The sequence below is a fragment of the Phacochoerus africanus genome, chromosome 3, assembly GCF_016906955.1.
Source record: "Phacochoerus africanus isolate WHEZ1 chromosome 3, ROS_Pafr_v1, whole genome shotgun sequence".
Classification (NCBI taxonomy): domain Eukaryota; kingdom Metazoa; phylum Chordata; class Mammalia; order Artiodactyla; family Suidae; genus Phacochoerus; species Phacochoerus africanus.
The window spans coordinates 129,147,465-129,172,093 of NC_062546.1; the positions used below are offsets into that span (position 1 = coordinate 129,147,465).

Here is a 24,629-nt window from a genome sequence, read left to right on the forward strand (position 1 = left end):
TCTCACATTGCCGTGGCTGTGGTATAGGCCATTGACTGCAACTCCAATTGGACTCCTAGCCTGGGAACTTCCATATGCCACTGGTGTAGCCCTTAAAAGCAAAGCAAAAAAAAAAGTTAAAAGTAAATAAAATTTGAAAGTGAGTTTCTCAGTCATGCGAACCACAGTTCAAGTGCTTAACAGCCTCCTGCAGCTAGTGGCTAGTGCATTGGACAGTGAAGGGACAGAACATGTCCATCACTGCAAAAAGGTATATGGAATGGTGCTGCTCTACAGGCGCTAGAGTTACTTCTATAGACGCTTAGAGAAGGAAATTTATTAGAGTCATTGAGTTGGTGGGGGTTTTTTGTTGTTGTTATTGTAAAAGGAAGGAATGTAGTATGTTGTAAAAGATCTCCAGGTACAAGAAGGCTCATGAGTTGATTAATTTAGTGACTGAGCAGTGGCTAAGGCCCATAGCCCTTATTTCTCTTCAGTCCACCACCCGCCTGGTTGGCTGTATCTATCTTATGGTTTTCTTCCATGGTGACAATATGGCATGGCAGTTCCTGGCAATATTGGAAGTTTCTCTCTGCTGTCTGTCCACTGCTTTTGACTCTCTTTCTAAAGAGAACTTTAATTAGAGTCTGTTTAACAGTGCACAAGGGTTTCCACTGTGGGTGAATAAGTAATGAGAGAAACCTGTTAGGTTCCTTGCCATCTCTTCTACAAGAGGTGAGAATTCATGTCTCATGTGTTTAGCTATGCTGTGCCCTGTGGGCCTAGATTATACCCATAGCCTGGACTGTTAGTTCTTAATTTGGATGGTAGAGAGTTACAACTGCTTTATTTTTTAGCAGCAATTTGTGGCATTTTGAATAATAAAAATCATTAGATCTCAAGGTTGGGAGAAAACTGATAGATGATAGATAACAAAATCCAACCACACTCTGGTCTAATAACATAAATATGCTGGAGGCCTAAAGCCTGATTTATAGTTAAATGTGACTTAAAATTTGATTATCCTTAAATGTATCTTTTAAAATAAATATAATCCCAACATTCATCTCATAATTCTCAGGCTAAAAAGCTGAATGCTAAGATATACATTAAAATAAATGAAGCTTCCTGACACATTATGAACTCTTCCCTAGCAGTATTTTCTTTTCATTTTTTTGAGTATCAATTGCAAGAGTAAGAACTAGAAATGGTCTCCATATACATAATGTTTTATTTAGTTTTCTGAAAACTCAAATGTTTTAGTTTGGTCTTTTTGTTTCAGACAATAGGCTTTCATGGATATATTTTTCTGCCTGTTATACCAGAAAAGGTAAAGCATTTGCCACACAGATTATTTGTATGTGCTTTAAATTTACTCTAGAAAGTCTGACTTTCCATCAGATAATTTTAAAATCAGTCAGGAGGCTGTAAGAATGGGAACCAAATTCCTGATCAGCGTGGCCATCTAAGGAATTTCAGAGACACACTACAGACTCTGCAGTGACCACAGTGACGTTCTAAGTGGTCAGCTAAGTTTTATTTTTGACTCAGAGGGCAATTTGAACTCTAATGGAAAATAGTGGTAATTTCCTAGTTAAGCTTTTTGTAAAGATTAAAATATTGCATGATTTGTGTTGAGGTTTTACAAGACTTTTGTGGAATTGTGTGGAGCAAGAATTAACCCCCATTCCATGGAAGCCACCAGGATTAAACCTATTGAAGAGGATGCACCCGCCAGAGGGAAGGTCTAGGGCTGGAATCCCAGCATTAAGACAGCCTCGTGGTCTCCACTTAGCGAGACTGGGAGCATTGGGCTTTCCTCACCAGTTTGACGTTTATTCTTCCTTTGTTTCAGATGCAGTGTTTGGATATTGGTTTGATTAAAAACCCCGTAAAAGTGTGGGGGTACCTCTTCTTTCAGATTATAGTCATGTTAAGAGTGTGGCCTTTAAGGAACTATGCTAAAATATGTCAGATTGTCAGATTACCTTAGTTGACTTTCTCTTTACAGAAATCTGTTTTTCATTTGAGATCAAGATGGAGAGATTTTCATCCAGTATAACTTGTTTTAGGATTTTAGGATCTTTCCCTATACTTGGGAACTTTTTGTTTGTTTGTTTGTTTTGTTTTTTTGTTTACTTGCTTGTTTTTTTAGTAGTCCAACATTCAAGAAATTTCAAAGAGTATTTTTGTGAATCTTTCCACAAGAGTCTGCTAGATAAGTATTTAAATACTTTTTAAAGTCTTCTGTGTATAAATGTACAGGGAGGGTTGCTGTACAAGAACATACAACCAAGGGGTGAAGGGGATCTGAAATCTAATCTGCCCTCTGCTCCTCATAAGTATTTTTGTCTTCCTTGAGAAGAGATAGCAAGATATATTCTAGGAGTCTAGGAGAAAATGTAATGAGTCATAAATCTTTCCATTTGTTTTTGTTTCTGCTTTGTTTTTGTTCTTTGTAATTATTCCAGATTGCCCCAGCTGAGGGTTGCTAACATTTGTTTCTTTTGTTTACTCTTTGGGACCTAGTCAGTGATTTTCAAGTTCTTTGCTTTGCTGGTTTTTTTTTTTCTTTTTTTTTTAATCCAAATTATTTTTGTGACAAAAATAATTCTTCAAGTTTTTCTTGTAACTTGTCCACTCGTTGAATTATTTTACTTAAGGGCTTCTCCTCCCTTTTCAAGTATATATTCATGTGTTCCTTTTCCTGAACTCTTTCTTGCTTATTACTTATAGTTTTGTTGTGATGTCTCTGAGCAATCCTCTTAACCCTTGGCATTCCTTCCCAGTGAGAAGAGGGGACGTCCTGGCAGCATGGAGCGGTATTCGTCCCCTTGTAACAGACCCCAAGTCTGCAGATACACAGTCCATCTCCCGAAATCATGTTGTGGACATCAGCGAGAGTGGCCTCATCACCATAGCGGGTACGGGGCGTTACCTTGGTGTTTGGGTGTGCTTCAGCTGGCATCGTCAGTTCAGTTGTCATACCATGATCTCTTTTTTTTTTTAAATGAATAGGGATTTTTAAAAAACTGATCCTGAGTAAAATCTTATTTGTTATAAACAGGTGAATTTTATTAATAATAAATTGATGAATGGTTAATTATAAGAAAAACAATGGGTGGTAACAAACTATTTATCAACTTATTTGTAGGTGGAAAGTGGACAACCTATCGATCTATGGCAGAAGATACCATAAATGCTGCCGTCAAGGCCCACAATTTGAATGCAGGACCAAGTAGAACAGTTGGGCTTTTCCTTCAAGGAGGCAAAGACTGGAGCCCCACACTCTACATCAGGCTCGTCCAGGATTATGGACTTGAAAGTGAGGTGGGCATGCATTGCCACATTATCTTACCATTATCTCACCATTGCCAGTAACAGAATCAGAAAAACCATATGGCTTCCCTGATTTAGAGTTTCCTATTGCTGGGTTCGTTTCTATCTGTGTGCTTGTGGGAGTGAACTAAAAGAAAAAAAATATATATTTTGCTTTAATTGCCTAAAAAACAATGCACATTTTGGTTTCTATTTTAGAATCTGGGGTTAGTTTGGTTTGTTTCTAGTAGATAGGACCTCCCAAATTCTTTATCTGTTGAGCATAAGGAAGGCTGTTCTTCAGAAGTGATTTTGGGAGCAGAATGAAGCTGCAACTTCATCAGTCATTGACAGAGTGACACATGTGTAGTAGAGTTAGTGCTGGTGTAAGCATTCCGAGCCCAAGTAGTTTCCTCCCACAAAATCAAAATCTAATACCCTCCTAGAACTATTACTTACAGGCCATCCAAAACTGACAAGATAAGCATGCACATTTTTTTGCTTTGTACCTAGAAGCTGTTAATATTCAAAATACCTGCCTGATATAGTTTTGTTTCCTTAGGTGGCCCAGCATCTTGCCGCCACCTATGGCGACAAGGCTTTTGAGGTGGCCAAGATGGCAAGTGTGACGGGAAAACGGTGGCCCATCGTTGGGGTGCGCCTTGTGTCAGAATTTCCATACATTGAAGCAGAGGTATGTGAATGGCCACGAAGCCATTTCCTGTCTGCCATTCATCTGTGCATTCTCTATCCTATTGAGAATTTATATGTGGCTAAGTTTTAATGTACATACATCAGCTAACATGGAGTAAAATGTCTGCCCTGCACAGATCCTTTCATTTACAATTTTTTTTTGTCTTTTTGCATTTTCTAGGGCTGCTTTCACAGCATATGGAGGTTCCCAGGCTAGGGGTCAAATCGGAGCTGTAGCTGCCAGCCCACGCCATAGCCACAGCAATTCAGGATCTGAGCTGCGTCTGCAACCTACACCACAGCTCACAGAAACGCCGGATCCCTAACCCACTGAGCAAGGCCAGGGATCAAACCCACAACCTCATGGTTCCTAGTTGGATTTGTTAACCACTGAGCCACCACGGGAACTCCTCATTTACAAAATTTTAGTGTCAACTCTGAAGTGATTTTGATAATGCTATCAACATTAATAGAAAATACGCGTTTCTTTCTCCTCCATGGACCTATCCCAAATCTTATTGATTCACAGTCATTTGCCCCTTTTGAGAACCTCTAGCTCCTCCACTTTGTACATTTGTGCTGCCTGATGCTTTATCTTGATTTGACACTATATTTATGATTCACTGCACCTTAAACCATGGGTATCCAGTAAGCATTTGCTTGTGGATTCAATGAAAGACTTCTGTCTTCTAATTACTCTGAGACAGAAAACTTCGAACAGCCTAAAGAGATGAGACTGTAACTTTGCAATACTCATTCTTTGCCTGTTCAGCTCTGTAAACAATATCCATGCTATGTATAGGCAAAGAGGTGATTTCTGTGGATGGTAAATGAGAACTGATGAATTTGCATGTTTGTGCTGGGTTCTATTCAGGGAGAAGGCATTCACTCTTGTACAACTTGTCCCAATTCCCAAACCTTCTTTGGCAGACAGATGGGGAACTCGTATGATGTCACTGTTTGTCTCATGCCTGCTTTGTAAATAAAAATGTAACTTTTCCAAAGCAAGGATTTTTTTTTTTTTTTTTTTGGTCTTTGTGCTATTTCTTTGGGCCACTCCCGCGGCATATGGAGGTTCCCAGGCTAGGGGTCGAATCGGAGCTGTAGCCACTGGCCTACGCCAGAGCCACAGCAACGTGGGATCTGAGCCGCGTCTGCAACCTACACCACAGCTCACGGCAACACCAGATCGTTAACCCACTGAGCAAGGGCAGGGACCGAACCCGCAACCTCATGGTTCCTAGTCGGATTCGTTAACCACTGCGCCACGACAGGAACTCCAAGGATTTTTTTTTTTAAGTGAAACTTTATTTCCTTCTTTTTTTTTTTTAAGGCCTAAATTAATCATTTTACTTCAATTCCAACTTAGGTGAAATATGGAATTAAGGAGTATGCCTGCACGGCAGTGGACATGATTTCACGTCGGACTCGCCTGGCCTTTCTAAATGTCCAGGCAGCAGAGGAAGCCCTACCCAGGATTGTTGAACTGATGGGAAGAGAACTGAATTGGAATGATTCGAAAAAAGAGGTATTATATGGAAGTCTTTATTTTTATTTTTAAGTTTTTTTTTGTTTTGTTTTGTTTTTTTTTGCCTTTCTGTCTTTTTTAGGGCCACACCCCCAGCACATGCAAGTTCCCAGGCTAGGGGTCCAGTCGGAGCTGTAGCTGCCGGCCTACATCACAGCCACAGCAACAGCAACTTGGGATCAGAGCTGCGTCTGTGACCTACACCACAGTTCAAGGCAATGCCAGATCCTTAACCAACTCATCGAGGCTAGGGATTGAACATTTGTCCTCGTGGATACCAGTCAGGTTCGTTAACTGCTGAGCCATAACGGGAATTCCATTATATGGAAGTCATTAAAACCAGTTTACATGATAAGCTTGTAATGTTTTAATCTGTTAGTAGAAGCTAACATAGTTTTTGATGGTGACTTCAGATTTTCTTCCAGTTTCTATGTGTATTATGTGTGTGTTTAATATTGTTAGGCCCTAGGAAACTGCCAAGATATTCTTGCAACAAATACCTTGCTGTAATAAATTCTTGTAACAAATATCCTTGTAACCAAATATTCTTTGTGGTAGTTTTTGGAAAGTCCCTTATAGAAAAATGTTCTCAAATTTGTGGTCATAATTCCTAAAAAAGTAAGATAAAAACAATTGTGGGTAGAACCTTTTCTGGATTTCATTGAAAACATTCTTAGAATGTATTCTGAAGTGAAATTCACACTCCTGCAAGTTTGCCTTTGGTAGGAAATAGTGGTTTTATGGCCTGACCACCAAATGCTTATTGACTTGTGTAATTTGAAATTTTATATTTATACCCAAATTAAAAAAAGAAAGCCAGTGATGGTTAGATGCCCACATATACAGCCCTGGGCTTCTTGTAATAAATAGAAGATCATCATGATTTTTAATTAAACCAAAGTATTATGATGTACAGAGGTATCATACATGTATTTATTCAGAAAGTACTCTCTGTGCTTATTAGTTTAGTTTCTTCCCCCCAGTCTTTCTTGAATCCATTCCATTTAGGCTCTTTTGCTGCCACTTTGCTGAAGTGGCTATGGTCACCCTCATCAGTCACTTCCACATTGCTCATTGTACTTGTCAACTCGAGGTCATCCTTTTACTCAACCAGTTAGTAGCCTTGACACAGTTGGTTTCTCCCTCCTTCTTGAACACTACGTGTCTTAGTTTGCTTGGGCTGCTATAACAGAATACCCCAGAGTGGGTGGCTTTAATAGCAGTCACTTATTTCTTACAATTCTGGAAGCTATAAATCTGAGATCAGGGTGCCAAGGTGAGATGGTTGGGCTCCTTGCTGGGGTCCTCCCTCCTGGCTTTCAGACAGCTGCCTTCTGGAGGGAGGGAGGGAGAGAGAGAGGGGAAGAGGGAGAGAGAGAGAGGAAGGAAGAGAGAAGGAGAGGGAGGAGGAGGGGGAGATGGGGCAAAGAGGGTGGGAGAGAGAGAGAAAGCTCTCTGGTCTCTTCTGTTGAGGGTGCTAATCCTAACAAGGTTTATCCAAAGCTAGTTACATCTCCAAAGCCTCACCCCTCCAAATCCTACCACACTGGAGGTTAGGCCCTCAGCATACGAATTTGGGGGGGGATACAATTCAGTCCACAGCACCATCTTTCTCAGATCTCCTCCTGCCTCCCTCAGACGACTACTATTTCTGACTGCTCCATGTCATAAATACCTGTTCCACTTTTTGGTTGCCAGGACCTAAATCTTAGTTTCATATTTGATCTAAAGCCATCAACCAACCTTATATTTATCTTCAAATAATGACATGAGTTCAGTTAGGACACTCAGCTGCTGATTCAGGCTACTAGCATCTCTTACATGGATTATTATAATAGCCTCCCCTCCCCAAACAGTGTCCCTGCTTTAACAATTTCAGTGATTCTATTAAAATTAAGAAAGGTCATTGGATCTGTTAATCTGAAATTCAGAAGGGAGGTCTGCCCTGGAGATATAAATTTGAGTTGGTCATTAAGACATCACAGGACTAGGGAGCTGGTGCAGTTAGAGGACAAAAAGTGATCCTAAGACTGAACCCTGGAGCACTCCAGAGTTTAGATGCTGGGGAGAGAAGGAAGAATCCAGAACAAGAAAGTAATAGTTGGTGACGTTGGAGTAGGTGTGACAGGACTCAAAAGAGAGTTGGGACCCAGAAGAAAAAGGAGGGAATATTTTAAGAAGAGAAAGGTCATCTACTGTATCAACTACTACTGCCAGGGTTGGTAAGATAAGGACTGGTAATTAACAGTTCCTTTTTTTTTTTTTTGTCTTTTTGCCATTTCTTGGGCCTCTCCTGTGGCATATGGAGGTTTCCAGGCTAGGGGTTGAATTGGAGCTGTAGCTGCCGGCCTATGCCAGAGTCACAGCAACGCGGGATCTGCCACCCACACCACAGCTCACAGCAATGCCAGATCCCCAACCCACTGAGCAAGGCCAGGGATCAAACCCGCAACCCCATGGTTCCTAGTCGGATTCGCTAACCACTGAGCCATGATGGGAACTCCAGGTAATTAACAGTTCCTTTGCTAACACATCCTCTCTTTTACTCAGAGTCAGTCTCAAGTCATTACAATGGTTTATGGGCCTCTCTGTGATCTAGCCACCACTTTTCTTTTTTTTTCCTTTTTAGGGCTACATCTGTGGCATATGAAAGTTCCCAGGCTAGGGGTCAAATCAGAGCTGCATCTGCCTGCCTATACCACAGCCACAGGAATGTGGGATCCGAGCTGTGTCTGTGCTGTACCACAGCTCGTGGCAACGCTGGATCCTTAACCCACTGAGTGAGGCCAGGAATCGAACCCGCATCCTCATGGATACTAGTTACAGCTGAGTCATGACAGGAACTCCTCCTCCAATTTTAATGCCATCTATGTAGTGCACTGTTGTTGAGAATCACTGTTTGATAAGAACTCCTTAATCCTAACCACAACTCTTGTCAGGCATAACCTTACCCCCATTTCATAGTTGAGGAAACAGGCTCAAGGAGGTAAGTTCCGGTCAGAGTTCATACAACTAGTAAATTGTGGAACTGGGGTTGAAACCAGGTATTCTGATCACAGAGTATACCTTTTCTCACCCTGCCCTGCTGCCTCTGCATTGGCTGGACTAGTTTATAGCTCTTCCGGTTTTGAGTTTTGGTTTGTCCAAGTAATCCTATATACAGAAACAACACCAGAATGAAACTTATTCCTGTGCTACTGCCAATCATTTTTACCATATAGAAGGATTGGGGATAATGTGTTCCTGTAAAAATTATGGTTGGAATGATTTGAATATGTAGGAAGGTACTTGTGCCAGGAATTCAGGCTGTAGGAGGTAGGAAGGAGGAAGAAAACTCTGTGAACTAGTTATGTTTGGCCCTCCTGAAGAAACCAGATTTAACTTCAGTTTAGATTTTATGAGCAGATTTATGTTCTCTGAAATATTCTCCCATCCCCCTTAACAAACAAAGTAACAGAAATAAAAGACCTAAAGTTATCACTCAGGATCTGAGACATAGGAATATTAATGAGAACCACGGACAGTCTAGAGAGAACAAAGAACAAAGGAAAAAGAATTAAAGGTTAGAAAGCTGGACTTCTGAGAAAAGGTTAAAAGCACTGGGATTACTTAACCTGCAAAAGTGAAAGAGGAACGAGGTGATAAATAACTCTCTGCAGATGAATTGTGTTTTTCGTTTTTTGGGTTTTTTGTTTGTTTGTTTGTTTGTTTTTTACCAGTCAATACTTAATGAGTGACTTGTGCACTGAGCATTATACCAGATATTTTAGGTGAGTTATAACTAGCTCATAGTTTCAAGGATCTTCAAATTTAATTGTTTAGAACATGTATATGCCTCAGAAATGTGTGTATATCTTCCAAACTAAAGGAGAGATTTAGAGAACTGTTACTTAAGACCAAACACAGCCAACTTGGAAGAATCAACCAGAGAGGAAGGCATTGTCTAGGGAAGCTGGGGACTGATAGAGGAGTTGGTGAAGATATTTAGAGAATGTGACATCGCCAAATTGTGTTTTACAGGTTATAAATTAAAGCCAGTGAGAAGATGACTACATGGTCAAAAGAGGTTTGGAAATTATGAGTTAAACAAATGAAGCCATTTTCTCGAATGCAGATAATTTGGCACCTTTAAAATGCTTATGTTCATTGTCAGTGTCCAAAAGAGAATTTATTTGGAGACAGATTCAACTCTCCCTTGAGTCTGTAGTAGTATTGCTGTGGGATATATTTTGGAAAATGCTGCCGTACTATTTGGCAAGGTAGATTTTTTTATAACTTTCAGACAAAACATACATTTCATTGAGGGACTTTAGAGAGAAGACCACTTAAGCCTACTGAGAGAATCTCACAAAAAGACCTTTTTTTTTTTCAAAAATAATTCCAGTGAGGAGAATAAAGGGGGGAAGCAAGTGAAGAAATGGAGGGACTACAGACAAGGCCAGCTGATAAGCACCAAATATCAAACAGATGGGAGACAAAAGACGCAACAGTGAAAGAGTATCCAGTCCTACTAAAAAATGCATATGAATAGTGTCAGGAATTGGCTGAGTGTTGGCAAAAATGCTAAGAACACCACAAATAACTTTTACAAATCGAAAAGAATGCAAATAAGGCCTAACCTAGATCATCGCTTAAGCTGACTAACACTGTATCCTTGATTGCTAGAGAAGGGAGAAAACTTTTCAACTCATAGTTTAATACCAATTTGTTTTTCTTTTTTTCCATTTTGTCAAGGAGAATGATTTCCATTGTGAGAAGAGCAAAATAAATATTGGTAAGAGGAAATAGACATTCAAATAGAGGGCTGCTCTAAATGAGTTTGTATGCCAACTCAGAAAAATTATACCTCAGGGTACTCAGAGAATTTGCAGATGGGATTTATTTAACTACAGTTGAGCTTTAAAATATCATGGCAAATAGGAGCAGAACCAGAAGACAGAAGGTGGGCAAATGTAGTAACAAATTTAAAAGGGGAAGGGGGGGAATATAGTGTGTAACCTGTAAACTAGTGGTCTTGGCATTGATCTTGGGGGCAGTTTTCTATATTTTGGCATTTAAGTTTGTTTTATCAGTATTTATCAAGAAGTTAGTGATCACTGGAAGCTAGTCATGAACCATTTAGAAAACATAAATCACTCAGACACTTTCTTTTCAGGAAGAGCAACAAGTTTGTTAGATCAGGCAAATGTTATAGACATAATGTATTTGGATTTCATTTAGGGTTGTAGGAGCCCCCCTCCCCCGATATCACTTAAAAATTGGTGAATTTATAGCTGTCAAATGATCTCTCTCCTTAGAAGAGGTCTCTGCTAGCAGGTTGTGAGGACTCTGTCCTTGGTCTTGACCGAATCTAGCTTGGTTCAGGTGCTGAGATTACAACATCGATGGCACACATCTTTGGTGTCCTATAGGAGACTAGAGGGCAGAGTGAATGGTGACACATTGAAGCAATGGGTGACATTTCATTAGGTACAGTTTAATAGAGCTAAATGTTTTCTTACTTTGTATTGGGTAGAAAAACAATTCCATCCACTCATGACAGATTTGATAAGACTTGACAGTAGCACATGCAAAAAAGAAATAGTTTTCGTTAACTGAGAATGCATAGCAGGTAACAGTGGATCATGGCCACCCCCAGATGCAATTACAACCTTAAGCTGCCTTAAGAGAAACTCCTATCTCTAGACTGATGAAGCTGGTATCTACTTCTGTCTAGGACATGCTAGATCTCTGTTGGAGTATTGTGTCGTCTTCTGATAATTTTACTATATGACAGACTAGCTGTGGTTTGGGAGGAATTATCCAGCATGGTGAATGGGTTTAAAATCATGTCTGGGAGTTCCCATCATGGCACAGAGGAAACAAATCTGACTAGAAACCATGAGGTTGCAGGTTTGATTCCTGGCCTCGCTCAGTGGGTTAATATCCAGTGTTGCTGTGAGCTGTGGTGTAGGTTGCAGATGTGGCCTGGATCTGGCATTGCTGTGGCTCTGGTGGAGGCCAGCAGCAACAGCTCCGAATGAACCCCTAGCCAGGGAACCTCCATATGCCACGGCTGCAGCCCTAAAAAGACAAAATAAAATAAAATAAAATCATGTCTTATTCTGGAGAGTAGTTCTAAACTTAAAGAAAGTCTTAAGGAGGAAAGATCTATCTATAAGTATTCCTTGTGTTGTGATACAGGGGAAAAAAATTTTAGACTTTAAAAATGTTACTGTAGGAAAGTTGAGCTAATCCCAAATTGGAAGAATTGCAGAGATTGGTTTAATCTCAGCATAAGTATTTTAAGCAATTGGGGCCTTCCCTTCCTGCTTTCAGTGAAACTGAGTTACCTCTCTATTACTAGAGTTCTTTAGATAGAGACCTCATGCTTCTAGTTTTGGAATGCTGCAAAGGAAATGTGGGGTTAGGGAGGTACATTGGTGAATTCTAAGGAAAAAACCCCTTCTGGCTTTGGGACTCTGTGATCCCTTGCTTGATATGGAGTATAGTTAATGACATGGGCAGTAAAGGACATGACTTAAGGAAGAGCTTGTTCTTGGAGGGAAGCTCCCAAGATGCCATATCCAAGGAGATGAATCTTGGACCAGTTTTGTAGAAAATAGCTGGGCAAAATTGGTGCAATAAAACAATAATTTCATTTTTAACTAGTGGATTTTCTTGTGCGAAGACAGTAATCTGCCAGTGAAGAATGTTCCTGGTGATTTTTAAAGGCAAGTTTTACCTTTAAAAGTATGCCCTGTATATTATGTATGTGTGTATATAATAAAATAAATAAATATATAATATATACCATATATAATAGAATTCCTAATGTTATTACATAGCAAAATGAAAAGATAGAAGTGCTAAAAAATTACCTCAGCTAATATATGTCTATGTCTTCTTTATATATTTTAAAAATATATGTATTTCTCCTAAGAGAAAGGAAAGTAGGAAGGGAATAATATCAGAAAATATGCTTACCTTCTGAAGAAAAAGTAGCAAAAGGACTTGTCACTGATGTAAACAAAGACCTATAAGCACACGTCATGCAAGAGTGTGTGCCATTTTTTATTTTCCTTGTTTCGCTTTTCACTGGCACTATTCTGCAGACCAGAATTTAGGTCTACAAATTGACTTAGTAAGATCCTTTGATGGGCAGTCTGGGGAATTTAAGACATATTATTAAGCATTTCTAGGTCAAAATCTCATGGATTTACTATAACAAGCACACACTTTTCACTTACATTATATGAAGACTGCATGTAAGCTGCTGTGGCTCTTTGTATTTTAGATTGGCTTCAGATCTCTCTGAATCATGCCTTACTCATGGCACAGGAGCAAGAGAGGCCAAGCAAAACTGCACAATTGTGTTTAAAGGTTTTACTCAAAAGTGGCATTTATCATTTCCATTCATGTGCTATTGGCCAAAGTAAATCACCTGCCCAGGTTCAGATCAGTGGGGTTGAGAAGTATACTTATGGGTGAGAAATGTGTGTATGAGTATAAAAGAGAGTAAAGAGATATTTGTAAACAATATACAGTATGAGTCATTTTGGAAGTTTGGGTTTTTTTTGTTTTTTGGGTTTTTTGTTTGTTTGTTTTTAGGGCTGCACCCACAGCATATGAAGGTTCCCAGGCTAGGGGTTAAATTAGAGTTGCAGCTGCTGGCCTACGCCACAGTTACAACAATGCCAGATCTGAGCTGCGTCTGTGACCTACACCACAGCTCACAGCAACGCTGGATCCCTAACCCACTGAGCGAGGCTGGGGATTGAACCTTCATCCTCGTGGATACTAGTCAGATTCATTTCCCCTGAGCCACTCCCATTTTGGAATTTTTCACTTGGGAGACTGGTATGATGAAATCTAAGACAGTATCCTCAGTAATACGGTAGTATCAGTTGAGGCTGATGACGCTGAAAACAGGAAGAGTAGCTATTCAATAGAATAGTTTGTTTCTTCTCATGGCTGTAACCTCCACCCAACTATAAGCATACTACTGACAAAATTTTAGAATTAGTTAATCCTATGATGTCTCTCTTGTTACCACATGCCGCATTATAGTAGTTGTTCAAGTCCTGGATATCATCTTCACTTTTAATGCTTTTTTGTCACTAAGCCACAAAGACTTGATCCTGTAGATTTTGGTAGTCATTACTGTGGAAGAATATTTGGCAGTAGAAGAAGCAAAATATTAAAACATGCAACAACATGAATGAGTCTCAGAATTGTTATGCTATATATGAATGTAATCAAACAGAAGACTACCTACTATATGAACCTTACATAGGAAATTCTAGAAAAAGCAAAACTCTGGTGATAAAAAAGCAGAGGTTGCCAGGGGATAGAGGTCAGGGGAAGGAATCAACTGCAAATGGGAGTGAGGAAGATTTTTAGGGGGATAGAAATGTTCTATATCTTTTGATCATGGTGGAGAATACATCACACTGCATACCTAAAATAGGTGAATTTTAGTGAATATAAATTATACTTCAGTAATAGTGGAGGAAATAAAAAAAATTGTGCTTGCTAGAAAAATGAAGATGGGCTTCTTTTTAGAAAACCAAATTTTAAAAAAGAGAAAAAAAATCAATAATTCTTTCCATAAATCCTTGAACTTTGTGTGTGTCTGTGTTTTAGGAAGAACTTGAAACAGCCAGGAAGTTTCTATATTATGAAATGGGCTATAAATCTCGATCAGAACAGCTAACAGATCGCTCTGAAATTAGCCTACTGCCTTCAGACATTGACAGGTACTTCTAATAAGTTTCTCTCTCTCTCTCTTTTTTTGTCTTCACTTACCTAAGTATATTTATTTGCATTATTCAATGATGTGTTCCAGGTACAAGAAGAGATTTCATAAGTTTGATGCAGACCAAAAGGGCTTTATTACCATTGTTGATGTTCAGCGTGTATTAGAGGTAATATTTTTTTGGGTTCAATATCTTTGATAGCAGAAGAATGTCAAGATCACATTAAATAACTTTTCTATCTAGTGCTTTCTATATTTTTCTTTGAAACTCTCAACAACGTTAATAAAAATATATGTATATTTTTAATTTATTTTTATTTTTTTTTCTTGTCTTTTTTTGTCTTTTTGCCTTTTCTGGGGCTGCTCCGGCAGCATATGGAGGTTCCCAGGCTAGGGGTCTATGCCACAGCCACAGCAACGCAGGATCCAAGCTGCATCTGCAACCTACACCACAGCTCACGGCAATGCCGGGTCTTTAACCACTGAGCAAGGCCAGGGATGGAACCCGCAACCTCATGGTTCCTAGTCAGATTCGTTAACCACTGCGCCACGACAGGAACTCCAAAGATATGTATACTTTTTAGTGAAACTTCGTTATTTTGTGCTTTCCTTTTATTTAGAGTATCAATGTCCAAATGGATGAAAACACGCTTCATGAAATTCTGAATGAAGTAGATTTGAATAAAAATGGACAGGTTGAACTCAATGAATTTTTGCAGGTGAGTTGAAAGGAAACAAGTATACTTGCTTTTTATATTTTGGTCATCAATGGATGTTCAGGAATGGATTTTTAAGTCCATACATTTCAGTCAGTTCTCACTTCATTCTGAAAAAAGAAAAAAGCTCGAAGTTGATTTATCTGCCTTTAAAGATAAGGCTTTATGCAGTGCTGTTCTTTTTCTAAGACACATTCTGCTGTGTTGGGCAATTTAGATTAAATCTAAGTTAATTACAGCTTAAAGGGAGGAATCAGAAGTGTGCTTTATAAAGAAATATGCCGTGGGGTACCACTGACGGACCTTTCTTTAGTTCTTATGTGGAAAGCGTATTTTTAATCAAGGAAGTTTAAAGAAATCAGAGTTGTATTCATTTGAGAATCATATTCACTTGAGAACCTGAAATGCGATGATTATAGTCTTACATTTTAAAGAAACTGAAAAGCAAAAGAAAGGAAACCTGTGTTCTGGGTCAAGACCATATAATTCAAGCATTTCTAGTTCCAATTTTCCACTTACCCAAGGCTCAGTTATTTAATCCTAACCATGAAGTAAATTTTGTTAATTTAACTTCAAACTGGATGCTACACCTCATTCCTTAAAAGTTCCTTAAAAGAAAGAAATTCAACAGACCCATACGTTATTTGTAATGGCCAAAGGACTCTGCTCTTAGGAAGAATGTATTAGGTTCCAAGCAGCCAGGTTTTTTCCGTAGCGCTTCTTGGGCAAGTATTTCAAATGAATGCCAGGTCTTGCTTGCACCATGGCAATGATGAATGCTGAACATGAAATAAATTAATGCTGGGGATTTTGGTCAATGTCAGCCCTTTCTTCACTGTGTCAAGTTAAACAAACAAGATCAAGGCAAAGGAAATGGTAATTGTCTCTCTGGAGATGAGCTGCAGATAAGAGCATTGTTGAATCTAAATGCAGAAAATTTTCACAGGTTGTGTCCAGCATTTCAAAAAAGAATGTTTAGTTCTTTACGTTATTGTTTAACTAAGTGCACATTTGAAATTGAGTTTAAAATGTATGCTTGGGAATTAGAAACCATTTCATACATTTTTTTGTATAGTTGTTCCCTTGAGAAAAATTTTTTTTTGTTTGCCTCAGGATTTTAGAAAACTTTTCCTTAAAGAAATAGTTGATGCTTCATTTTGTACAGGTTGTAAATAAACAACAGCATTTAGGGTTCAAAGATTCAAAGACCCAGGGTTTTAGAAACAATAAGAATCTAACTTTATGAATCTGCTATGTGGTTTGGGTGTTAAGTAATTTTCTTGAGTACAGTAGAGTTCAACACATAGCAAATAATTTAAACCATCTGCACATTTTCTTGTAGAGTTTTTTTAATAATTGAGAATTTCTTGTCCAATTCTAAATGAAAGAAACTATTCATGTTTCTACTAAGTATAAATACAGAGTGTAATTTTCAACTTAAAAAATGCTGACCATATATCTTTTGAAATACAGTCACACCCAAATATTATTTTTTTCTTGTAATATGGTTTCAAGGTATATGTACTGTTTAAAGAAAACTTTAAGTTCTTAAAGGTTGGTACATCATAACATGTTTATTGATTAAGGAAAAAAAAAAACCCTCCAGCTTTCTTAGTTCTGTTAGTGCAGATAAACTTTGAAGGTCTTCATGGAATCAGAGATAAAACAGTAAACAATAAATTGTTCTGTCTTTAGATGACAGCATTCTTTGTTACACCATTCATCAGATGCAGAGTATGATTTCAGGTCTTGGTTTTGTTTTTAGTAAACTATTCTTCTTTTCTGAGGATTAAGAGCCCATGTTTATCCCATTAAACACTGTTTTGAATATAGAGATGTTTTTAATAATCCTCCTGGAAGGATCTCAATAGATACTGCCTGGTTACATGACTTGATTTTTAGGTTTGGGCTCTAATGACACTTAATGCATGTAGGAGTCCATCTCTAATAAGCAATAGCTTGTGAAACAGCTTTTAATAAGGTCAGGAAATTCTGAGCCATCCCCTTGGCAGATGCCTCTGACTCTTATTCAGAGTCATTTTTAAGAAATGTTATCTCTGTAGGCTAAAAATTATCACCCTAAAAATATTTTGAGGATTTACGTGTGTGTGTGTGTGTGTGTGTGTGTGTGTGTGTATATATATATATATTTCTGATGAACGACTAAATGTGTTCTTTAAAAAATAAATAGATAAAAAAGACTGAGGAAGTGAGATCAAGAAAAGCAAATAGTTAAAACCACATCAACTTGAAAAGGAAAAAAAAAAATCCCCATGCTCATAATTGCACAGTGCCTTCCAGATTAAAGGCATTTGCCCGTTGACTGCATGTAATTTCAAACTAATTCTGATTTTATCCATTGGATCAAAATGAATTAGCTAAAATCTGGGCTGTGGAGTGCTTTTAATTCTTAAGGTAGATCTCTGGGTCCATTTTCAAGGACTTAAATGTAAATTACTTTAAAAAGTCTTTAAGGAATTTGGATTTGGGCGACTTGAAGTTGTCAAGAACAGTAACACTAAAAAAGAGTAGTTAAATAGAGGTCACGGTTTGTTTTTGTTCAATCCTTGAGATTCCTTTTTAAGATTTTTAAATGGAATTAAAGATCCAATATTTGAGTTGCTCAAAAAAATATGTGCTCTGGGCACATTAAGGGGCAAGAAGTAATGCCTTCGATTTGCATTTAAAAGAAGGCTGATTTGCTGGGTAGGTGTAGTTTTTGTAGTGGTGGTGAAATACCAACCCCTTCTCCCCTTGAAATGTTTGAAAATTGTACTCTTCTTCTGTGAGCTATAGTACCTGCTTTGGTTTTTGATGGGGGCACTTAATTACCTCCCCCCCACCCGCCTGCACACTGCGGAGGTCACCATTAAAATGCCACGTACCAGAGAATGAGCCTGCCTTTTGAATCTGTTGCCTCTTTTCTCTTTAAGCTGATGAGTGCTATTCAAAAAGGAAGGGTATCTGGAAGCCGGCTTGCTATACTCATGAAAACTGCGGAAGAGAACCTCGACAGAAGAGTTCCCATCCCTGTAGACCGAAGTTGTGGAGGATTGTGAGTCTGAGCAGTAAATCCACAGCCAACAAACATAGGAACAGCAGATCATCCTGTAGCAAACCAGAGATGACTTTCCACACTCCAAACTAGTGGATATGGATAGGCTGCCTTTTTTATTTAACACTGGGAAACATTCCAAAGTTTTAGAATGTTGATATATACCCTTTATTTGTATTTGTCATTTAACTTAGCTTCTTAAAAGTCTATTTTATTTTTTTTCCTCATTTTTCAGTGCAAACTGGTTCAATGTTTTGCATTCCTTTTGTGACCTGTTAGACTGGATATGCTTCCTGTATTTTTGTTTATTCATTTATTCTAAGTCAGTCTTAGAGGCAGAGTATTTTGGAAGAAATTGAAAAAAAAAGAAGCTAGTATTATTTGGTGACATGCACCGAGCTCTGGACATGGAGTAGGTGACAATATTTTCTCTTAAGAGAAATTGAGTGGGGTGTGACCCATTAAAAATGATAGTTTCTGGAGACCCCTCAGCCCCTTCTTCCTCCAGCTTGTCTGCCTTCTCCATCCCAACAGTATTGTACAACTTTGTATCTAGAGCATGATGGGCAAAACTGAAGAGGGAAGAAAAAAGTTTAGATCTGGTTATAAGAACAAATCTCAAAGAGAAACTCTGAAAGCTTCCAGAATCACAGGTACAAGATAAGGATAGCACTGACATTTGCTGGGAGCTACAGTGATAGTTTCATCTCAGCAATTCATTTTTTTCCCCCCAGTCACTGCTGGTTTTTCTTTGACTATTACAGTTGCCAGGAAGAGCCTTGCTTTTCTTACTTTAAAACCAGCATTTAAGTGGCAGGTTGGATGTAGAGGGATGAGACTAAATTTCTCAAATCTTTACAGTAGGAAGAGATATGAGGATTAAAACCCTGTTTACATATCCACATATTATAGCACAATTTTCAATCCCCAAATCCTATCTCTTGGAGAGTGTGATACTGCTAGATGTGGCCCATTTCGCTCAGGTTATCGCATCATTTGGAGGGAATATTTGTAAACAGATAGTAAGAGAGGATAGAAATAGCTTTTAGTCAACTTTAGTTACAATTATTTGTAAAAAGGCACAGGATTGTAATGTTCAAGGTCATTTTAATTGCTTAAAGCCTTCCTCCTTCTCTACTCAATGGAAAAGTTCTCAATCAACTGCAAAGGAAAAGAAAAAAAGGAAGCCACACTCAACACACACGCATCCCCCAGCTCTCTCTCTCTCTCTCTTACACACACACATACACAAGACAAAAACAAAAATCGATGTGCATAGAATTTAGTAACTATGTAATATATTGAATTTAATTTGGTATGCTTTTGCAATACTTTGCAGTTTAGCCTGTCATATCTGAATGTTTGTTCATTATGCTTCATCTTGTGAAGTTAACTACCTGCTTTTTTTGATTTTTAATATCACATTGTATAGGAAATAGGGAATGTAACCCTTTATTTAGTGTCATGTTTTCATTGTGCAGACTTGAAATCTTAATTTTTTTAAACTGGTACCTGAAACACTTTTGTGCTGTCATTTCTAAATATGTTAACATTGTAGAATCTCTTTATGCCTCATTCAAGTGGGGTATGAGCCTGTCTGTCACAATATACACACTGGACGTTTACCCCACCCCTGACCTCTGAAACAGATAGTTAAGATAGCATCTTAACTTATTTTGTGTTTAAGTGAAGTTTTAACTTGCCACTTCCTAAAGGAAAACCTAAAACAGAGCAAATGACGCTCCCAGGTATCACTGTGAACTTTTTTCTTTTAAGGCGTGATTTTTTTTTTTTTACGCTGGCTTTCTCCCCCCATCCCATCTCAAATAATGGAAGCATGTGGCTTTGGAATTTAGGTTTTTTTCTATCAAGACAGTAAACTGCACTGTTTAGACCCCGGTGACACTTAGCAGACAGAAGAGCTGTCATTTAAGACATCAGAGGTGATGCACCACAATATTGTACATTTGTGCTCTCTCTCTTTCTCTCCTTTTCTAGTTAAATCAAGATAACGCTGACTTGTACCCTCCCTGAATCCATTACCAGGGGGGCTTGTAACCTGATGGGCCTTGGCAGAGCTATATTTGTAAAGAGACCTTGTTTGTGCACGCTTTGCTATGGATGAAGTTCCTTTAAGGACAAAGAAAAGTGCACTTTTTGTCTTTTGAGTATATCTGCTTTTGCTTAAAATCTGCTAGTTCTAAAGCATACGCTCCTTCACCAATCTCAGAGACTTGTCTTGGAAATGAGCTGGTTCCAAGCCTTTACTGTGAATAAAGCACCCCCGCATTTTTGTGTAAGTTCTTAATTAAACCTGTACAGCTTCTTCACCTGATTTCAGAAAAGGAGAGGAGAGATGGTGTGGAAGGGTGTAAAGCTCCTTCAAAACCTATTCTAAATGCAAAAGATTCTATTTTTTCTTTTCATATAAACATGGTATTAACTGATTCCTTTGGGGTGGGTGTAGGGTATGCAGAGATTGTCTTTTACCATCCAGTGATTTATTTAAAGAGCCTTCAAGGGGATTCAGGTGAAGGAACCCCCATCTGTGGTGGAGAGCTGGATGCTTCTTTAAAGAGCCTTTACCATGGTCATAACAATAGTGATAATGCTGGATTATTTGTTAAGCCAAGATTGCCTGCCTCATCTCCATCATGCTGTTTGCAATATTCTTGCTTTCAATCAGTTTTCACTGAGTGTAACTTTAGGGTTTCTACTACTAAATGCATGCTCCTTATTCTGCTTTAGTTTCTAGCTGTGTTTTATCTTTTTCAAAATACGTACTTTTTTGTACAACAACAAAAACTTCATTCTTTTACTAAACATACTGTAAAGGATGATCATTGATTTTTTTTCCTTTTGTATGTATTGGTAACAACTTTTGGCATATGAATGTAATAATGTTGAAGTCAATGACGCTAATAACTTGCACTGTTTTGCATTATGTCAACCCTTTTTAGGGAGTAAAAAAGCCCTACTGTGTTTTTAAGGAATATCAAGCATAAGCCCAGTACTGGAGTGGATATACACTGCATGTTTTCATATGTGGCATTTTTATGTATTGTGTTGGGTTATTGTTCTAGATTGGACTGTTAAATAGTATGTTTGAGGCTGGGTTGTCATTTTTATAACTGTCTTGGTGTTTTATCGCCATTATTTATTACTTTTGATATACAGAATGAGCTGCATGCATTTATAGAGCAATAAGAGGATGTATTTAATGTGCCTTGTTTTTAACTGAATAAGAACTGAAAGCATGAATCAATAAAACTGATTAAAATGGTCCATTTGCTGGCATTTTGATGTTACTTGCAGTCAGAGAAATAACTTTGATTACTGTTGAAGTTTAAAAGTTAGAAAATATTTTCATATACCATATTTTTAATTTCTCTTACATGTTAATTCTTTTAGCTTACAATTTTGTAATTTTATCTCAGAAATGAATCCCCGTATAGACATTTTCCAAGACTGCCAGATTTATTTGTATTAATGTGTTGCTAGAGGCTTTAGGGCAGGACTTCTGCATTTGTGCAATCCTATTCTAAAATTACATTCATCCTATTACAACTCTGTTGAATTCTTTTTTCCTCCCTTTTTTCTTTCTTTTTTTTTTCTTTGTCAACCAGTGCCTTTTAGCCCGAGCATTCCCAGGCACACTGATGAATTTTATCATAACTAAAATCAATAGAAATGAATGGGAAAGATTACATAATCCATTTTGATCATCTTACATGTCAAGTTAGTGTAGGGTTGCCAAGTGTTGATAAATGCTCTGACAGAAAAATGCTATACATTTTCATTGTTGGTAAATCAGTAAAGCTGTTATCAGTTTTAGCACAAATTTTATAACGCCTATGTTATTTTATAGGTTTTAATTCATACCTGTATATGTAGCATCGTCACCCTTTGCAGTTGAGAAGTGCTGCCTCTTGGTTTGGCATACTCAAAGGTCTGTGGGATCTTCTGAAGTTTCCTTGAAATTTTATAAAATAGCTCAGAGCCCTGACCCCCAGACACACTTGGAACAATGAACAGTTTGTTCAGTTCCTGGAAAAAAAAATATATATAGCAGCTCAAAATATTGTTCATGGATCGAGCGTATTAAATTTCGTAGCACTTTAAAATTTGTCAACATGGAGATCCCATTGCAGCTCAGTGGTTAATGAACCCAACTAGTATCCGTGAGGATGAGGGTTCAATCCCTGGCCCTGTTCAGTGGGTTAAGGATCTGGCGTTTCTGTGAGCTGTGGCGCAGGCTGGCGCAGCTCACAGACGCAGCTAGGTTCCCATGTTGCTGTGGCGTAGGCCGGGAGCTGCAGCTCTGATTTGACCCCTAGCCTGGGAACTTCCACATGCTGCTGGTGCAGCCCTAAAAAGCAAAATAAATAAATAAAAAATAAAAATTGCTCCAAGTTTTCAAAAACATGTAAAACTTATGGTAATTGAAGAAAGAGAAATAGACACTCTGCATCTGTATTTTGCAGTCTAGCTCAACACTGCACGATCATTGGTGTTGGTTCTCACCTGATGACATTTGACTTAGAAAGGAAGCAGATAACAGAAGTTTTATATTGTTATGGCACCCTTGTAATGAGAGAGTTTCTGTAGAGGAGATGGCATTGATGGCCTTTTTGTGCCTGCACTTTGTACTTAGGTCTCTACTGAGCTACCCCACTTGTGAAATACACGTACATAAGACAAGGTATGAGAGCCATGGTGACACCAGAGACAGTCCTGTAGGTCCTGTGCTAAGAAGGCCGTGGGCCCTTTGCAAAAACATCAATAACTACCTGTAGATTTTGTTAACTCTTTGATCCTGAATAGTAAAATTTATTGGATCTTAGCAAAATATCACTTTTGCAAAATGATTAGGACTCTCTTCATGCTCCACATTTGGCATCAGGCATCAAACGGCATCACTTAGTAAACCTTACCTTTGGTTCCCCGTTAAGTTCCCCATATTCACATTGAGGTGAAACTATGTGGGTTAGGGTGTGTATCCTAGTCATAGGTAATACATCCTGTTTCAAAACGGGGGAGAGTTGGGAGGATTGAGTCCCCTTTGGATATGAGAGCTTGGCACATGGTACAGCTGCTTCCACCAGCTTCCGAGTCATTCAAGCCCACTGTATGAAGCAGAATCTCTGCTCTCATCCTCTGTGTACATTCTCTACTCCTGTAGAACCTGGGTTCGCTCCTTCATTGGCTGCTTAGCCTTCCTTTGGTGAGATCTTTCAAGGATTTTGGAGGTGTAAAAGTTTTTGTTTTGCTTTGTTTTTCTTTTGGCTCTGGTACCTATAAAAAAGAACAGTTTGGATAAAGGACAATCTTGAATTGGAGGCTACTTTTTCATTGTCATAGTATTTCTTTATCCCACCTCACACTATAAAATTAGCTCTAACTCTTCTGTGATTTCTTTTAAAAAAATCCAACTTAGGCATATCCGATTTTGCTTTAAAGCCTCCTTTCCTCTGTTTGTCTAGACGATGTAAATGTGATGAGCTTGATCAACATATCACTTTCCTTTAACCTGACCTGACTGCCCTCTTTTAAGCAAGCAGTTCCCTCTCCACTCCCTCCTTCCTTCCAAGGTCTTAAAGTAAATAGCCACTGCTTCTCCTTTTTAATTTGTTGCCTGTTGGATTTTCTCTTCTTTGCTTAAAATCAATTTTTTTGTTGTTTTTCATACCCATCATTAATTGATTTACAATTCATTTTTATGCATACAGAGTTTTTCCTATCCAAGTTAAGAAGCTGTAAATCTTAGATCCATTGAAATGACAGTGAGAAATATTTCATTTTACCCCATGAATCATTTGCCATCCTTATTGCAGAAAAATGGCAAAATTATGGTGTACCATGTTTTCATAAATTACTCTGCCCCCCCCACCGCCCTCGGCCCCAGTTCATTTTTTGTTTGGAAAGACTGTAAGAGTCAGAATTCAGACACTTGTGGTAAACAATTCTGATTTTACAGCAGCCTAATCAAAATTTCATAACATCACAAATTAATTCCTCTGGTACCATGAAGAATTTAATTCATGTACAAAATGTATCATCTATTTTATAACTCAAAAATAGCTTGATATTAAAATACATTCTGTGATTTGCTAGTATAACAAAAAGGGAAGAGTGCCCAATTCCTTAAATAATGTATATAATTTTCATTGCGTTTCGTATGTCAAAGTAGTCATTTACGTCCTGAAAGGTGTATGCTTTGCACTATGTGTTTGAACACTATTAAAAAATCATGGCTTCTCCAAAAAAGGACAAATCATAAGTTTGCATTTCACATATGACCTAGAATGAAATATCTTATATGGAGACTCCTTCCCCCTGCCTTTACGAATATCCTCAAAAGTAAAGATTAAAGTATTTCTGAAGATAAATATTTTTAAAAAGCATTTCCCATAATGTTATAACATTGCTAAGTGAACAGATTCCTCTGTGATCCTTAATCTCTATTTTATTATCAGATCTTTTAAGGAACCCTGGTCAGTTATTTATACAATTGAAAAAGTCAAGTTTATCCTGATAAATACATTTGTCATAGTGAGCTGCTAAACTGTTTTCAAAATGGGCCATTTTTTAAATGGAGCTTAT

General features: G+C 38.1%; 1 protein-coding gene across 2 annotated transcripts in view; it reads left to right on the forward strand.

Annotated features, from left to right (window-relative positions):
* The window catches only part of GPD2 (glycerol-3-phosphate dehydrogenase 2), a 134,004-nt gene extending 112,693 nt beyond the window's left edge, over positions 1-21,311 (forward strand). The window contains exons 10-18 of one of the 2 annotated variants that reach the window (XM_047772656.1): positions 2,769-2,903; positions 3,134-3,309; positions 3,860-3,991; positions 5,360-5,518; positions 14,144-14,256; positions 14,346-14,424; positions 14,876-14,974; positions 17,905-18,026; positions 20,025-21,311. In XM_047772656.1, coding sequence (XP_047628612.1) covers positions 2,769-2,903; positions 3,134-3,309; positions 3,860-3,991; positions 5,360-5,518; positions 14,144-14,256; positions 14,346-14,424; positions 14,876-14,974; positions 17,905-18,026; positions 20,025-20,028 — 1,019 coding nt within the window. In that variant the 3' untranslated portion in view covers positions 20,029-21,311. Of the gene's footprint in view, positions 1-2,768; positions 2,904-3,133; positions 3,310-3,859; positions 3,992-5,359; positions 5,519-14,143; positions 14,257-14,345; positions 14,425-14,875; positions 14,975-17,904 lie in introns of both variants that reach the window. The other variant, XM_047772655.1, reaches the window with a different exon arrangement.
* The last annotated feature ends 3,318 nt before the right edge of the window (positions 21,312-24,629 follow it).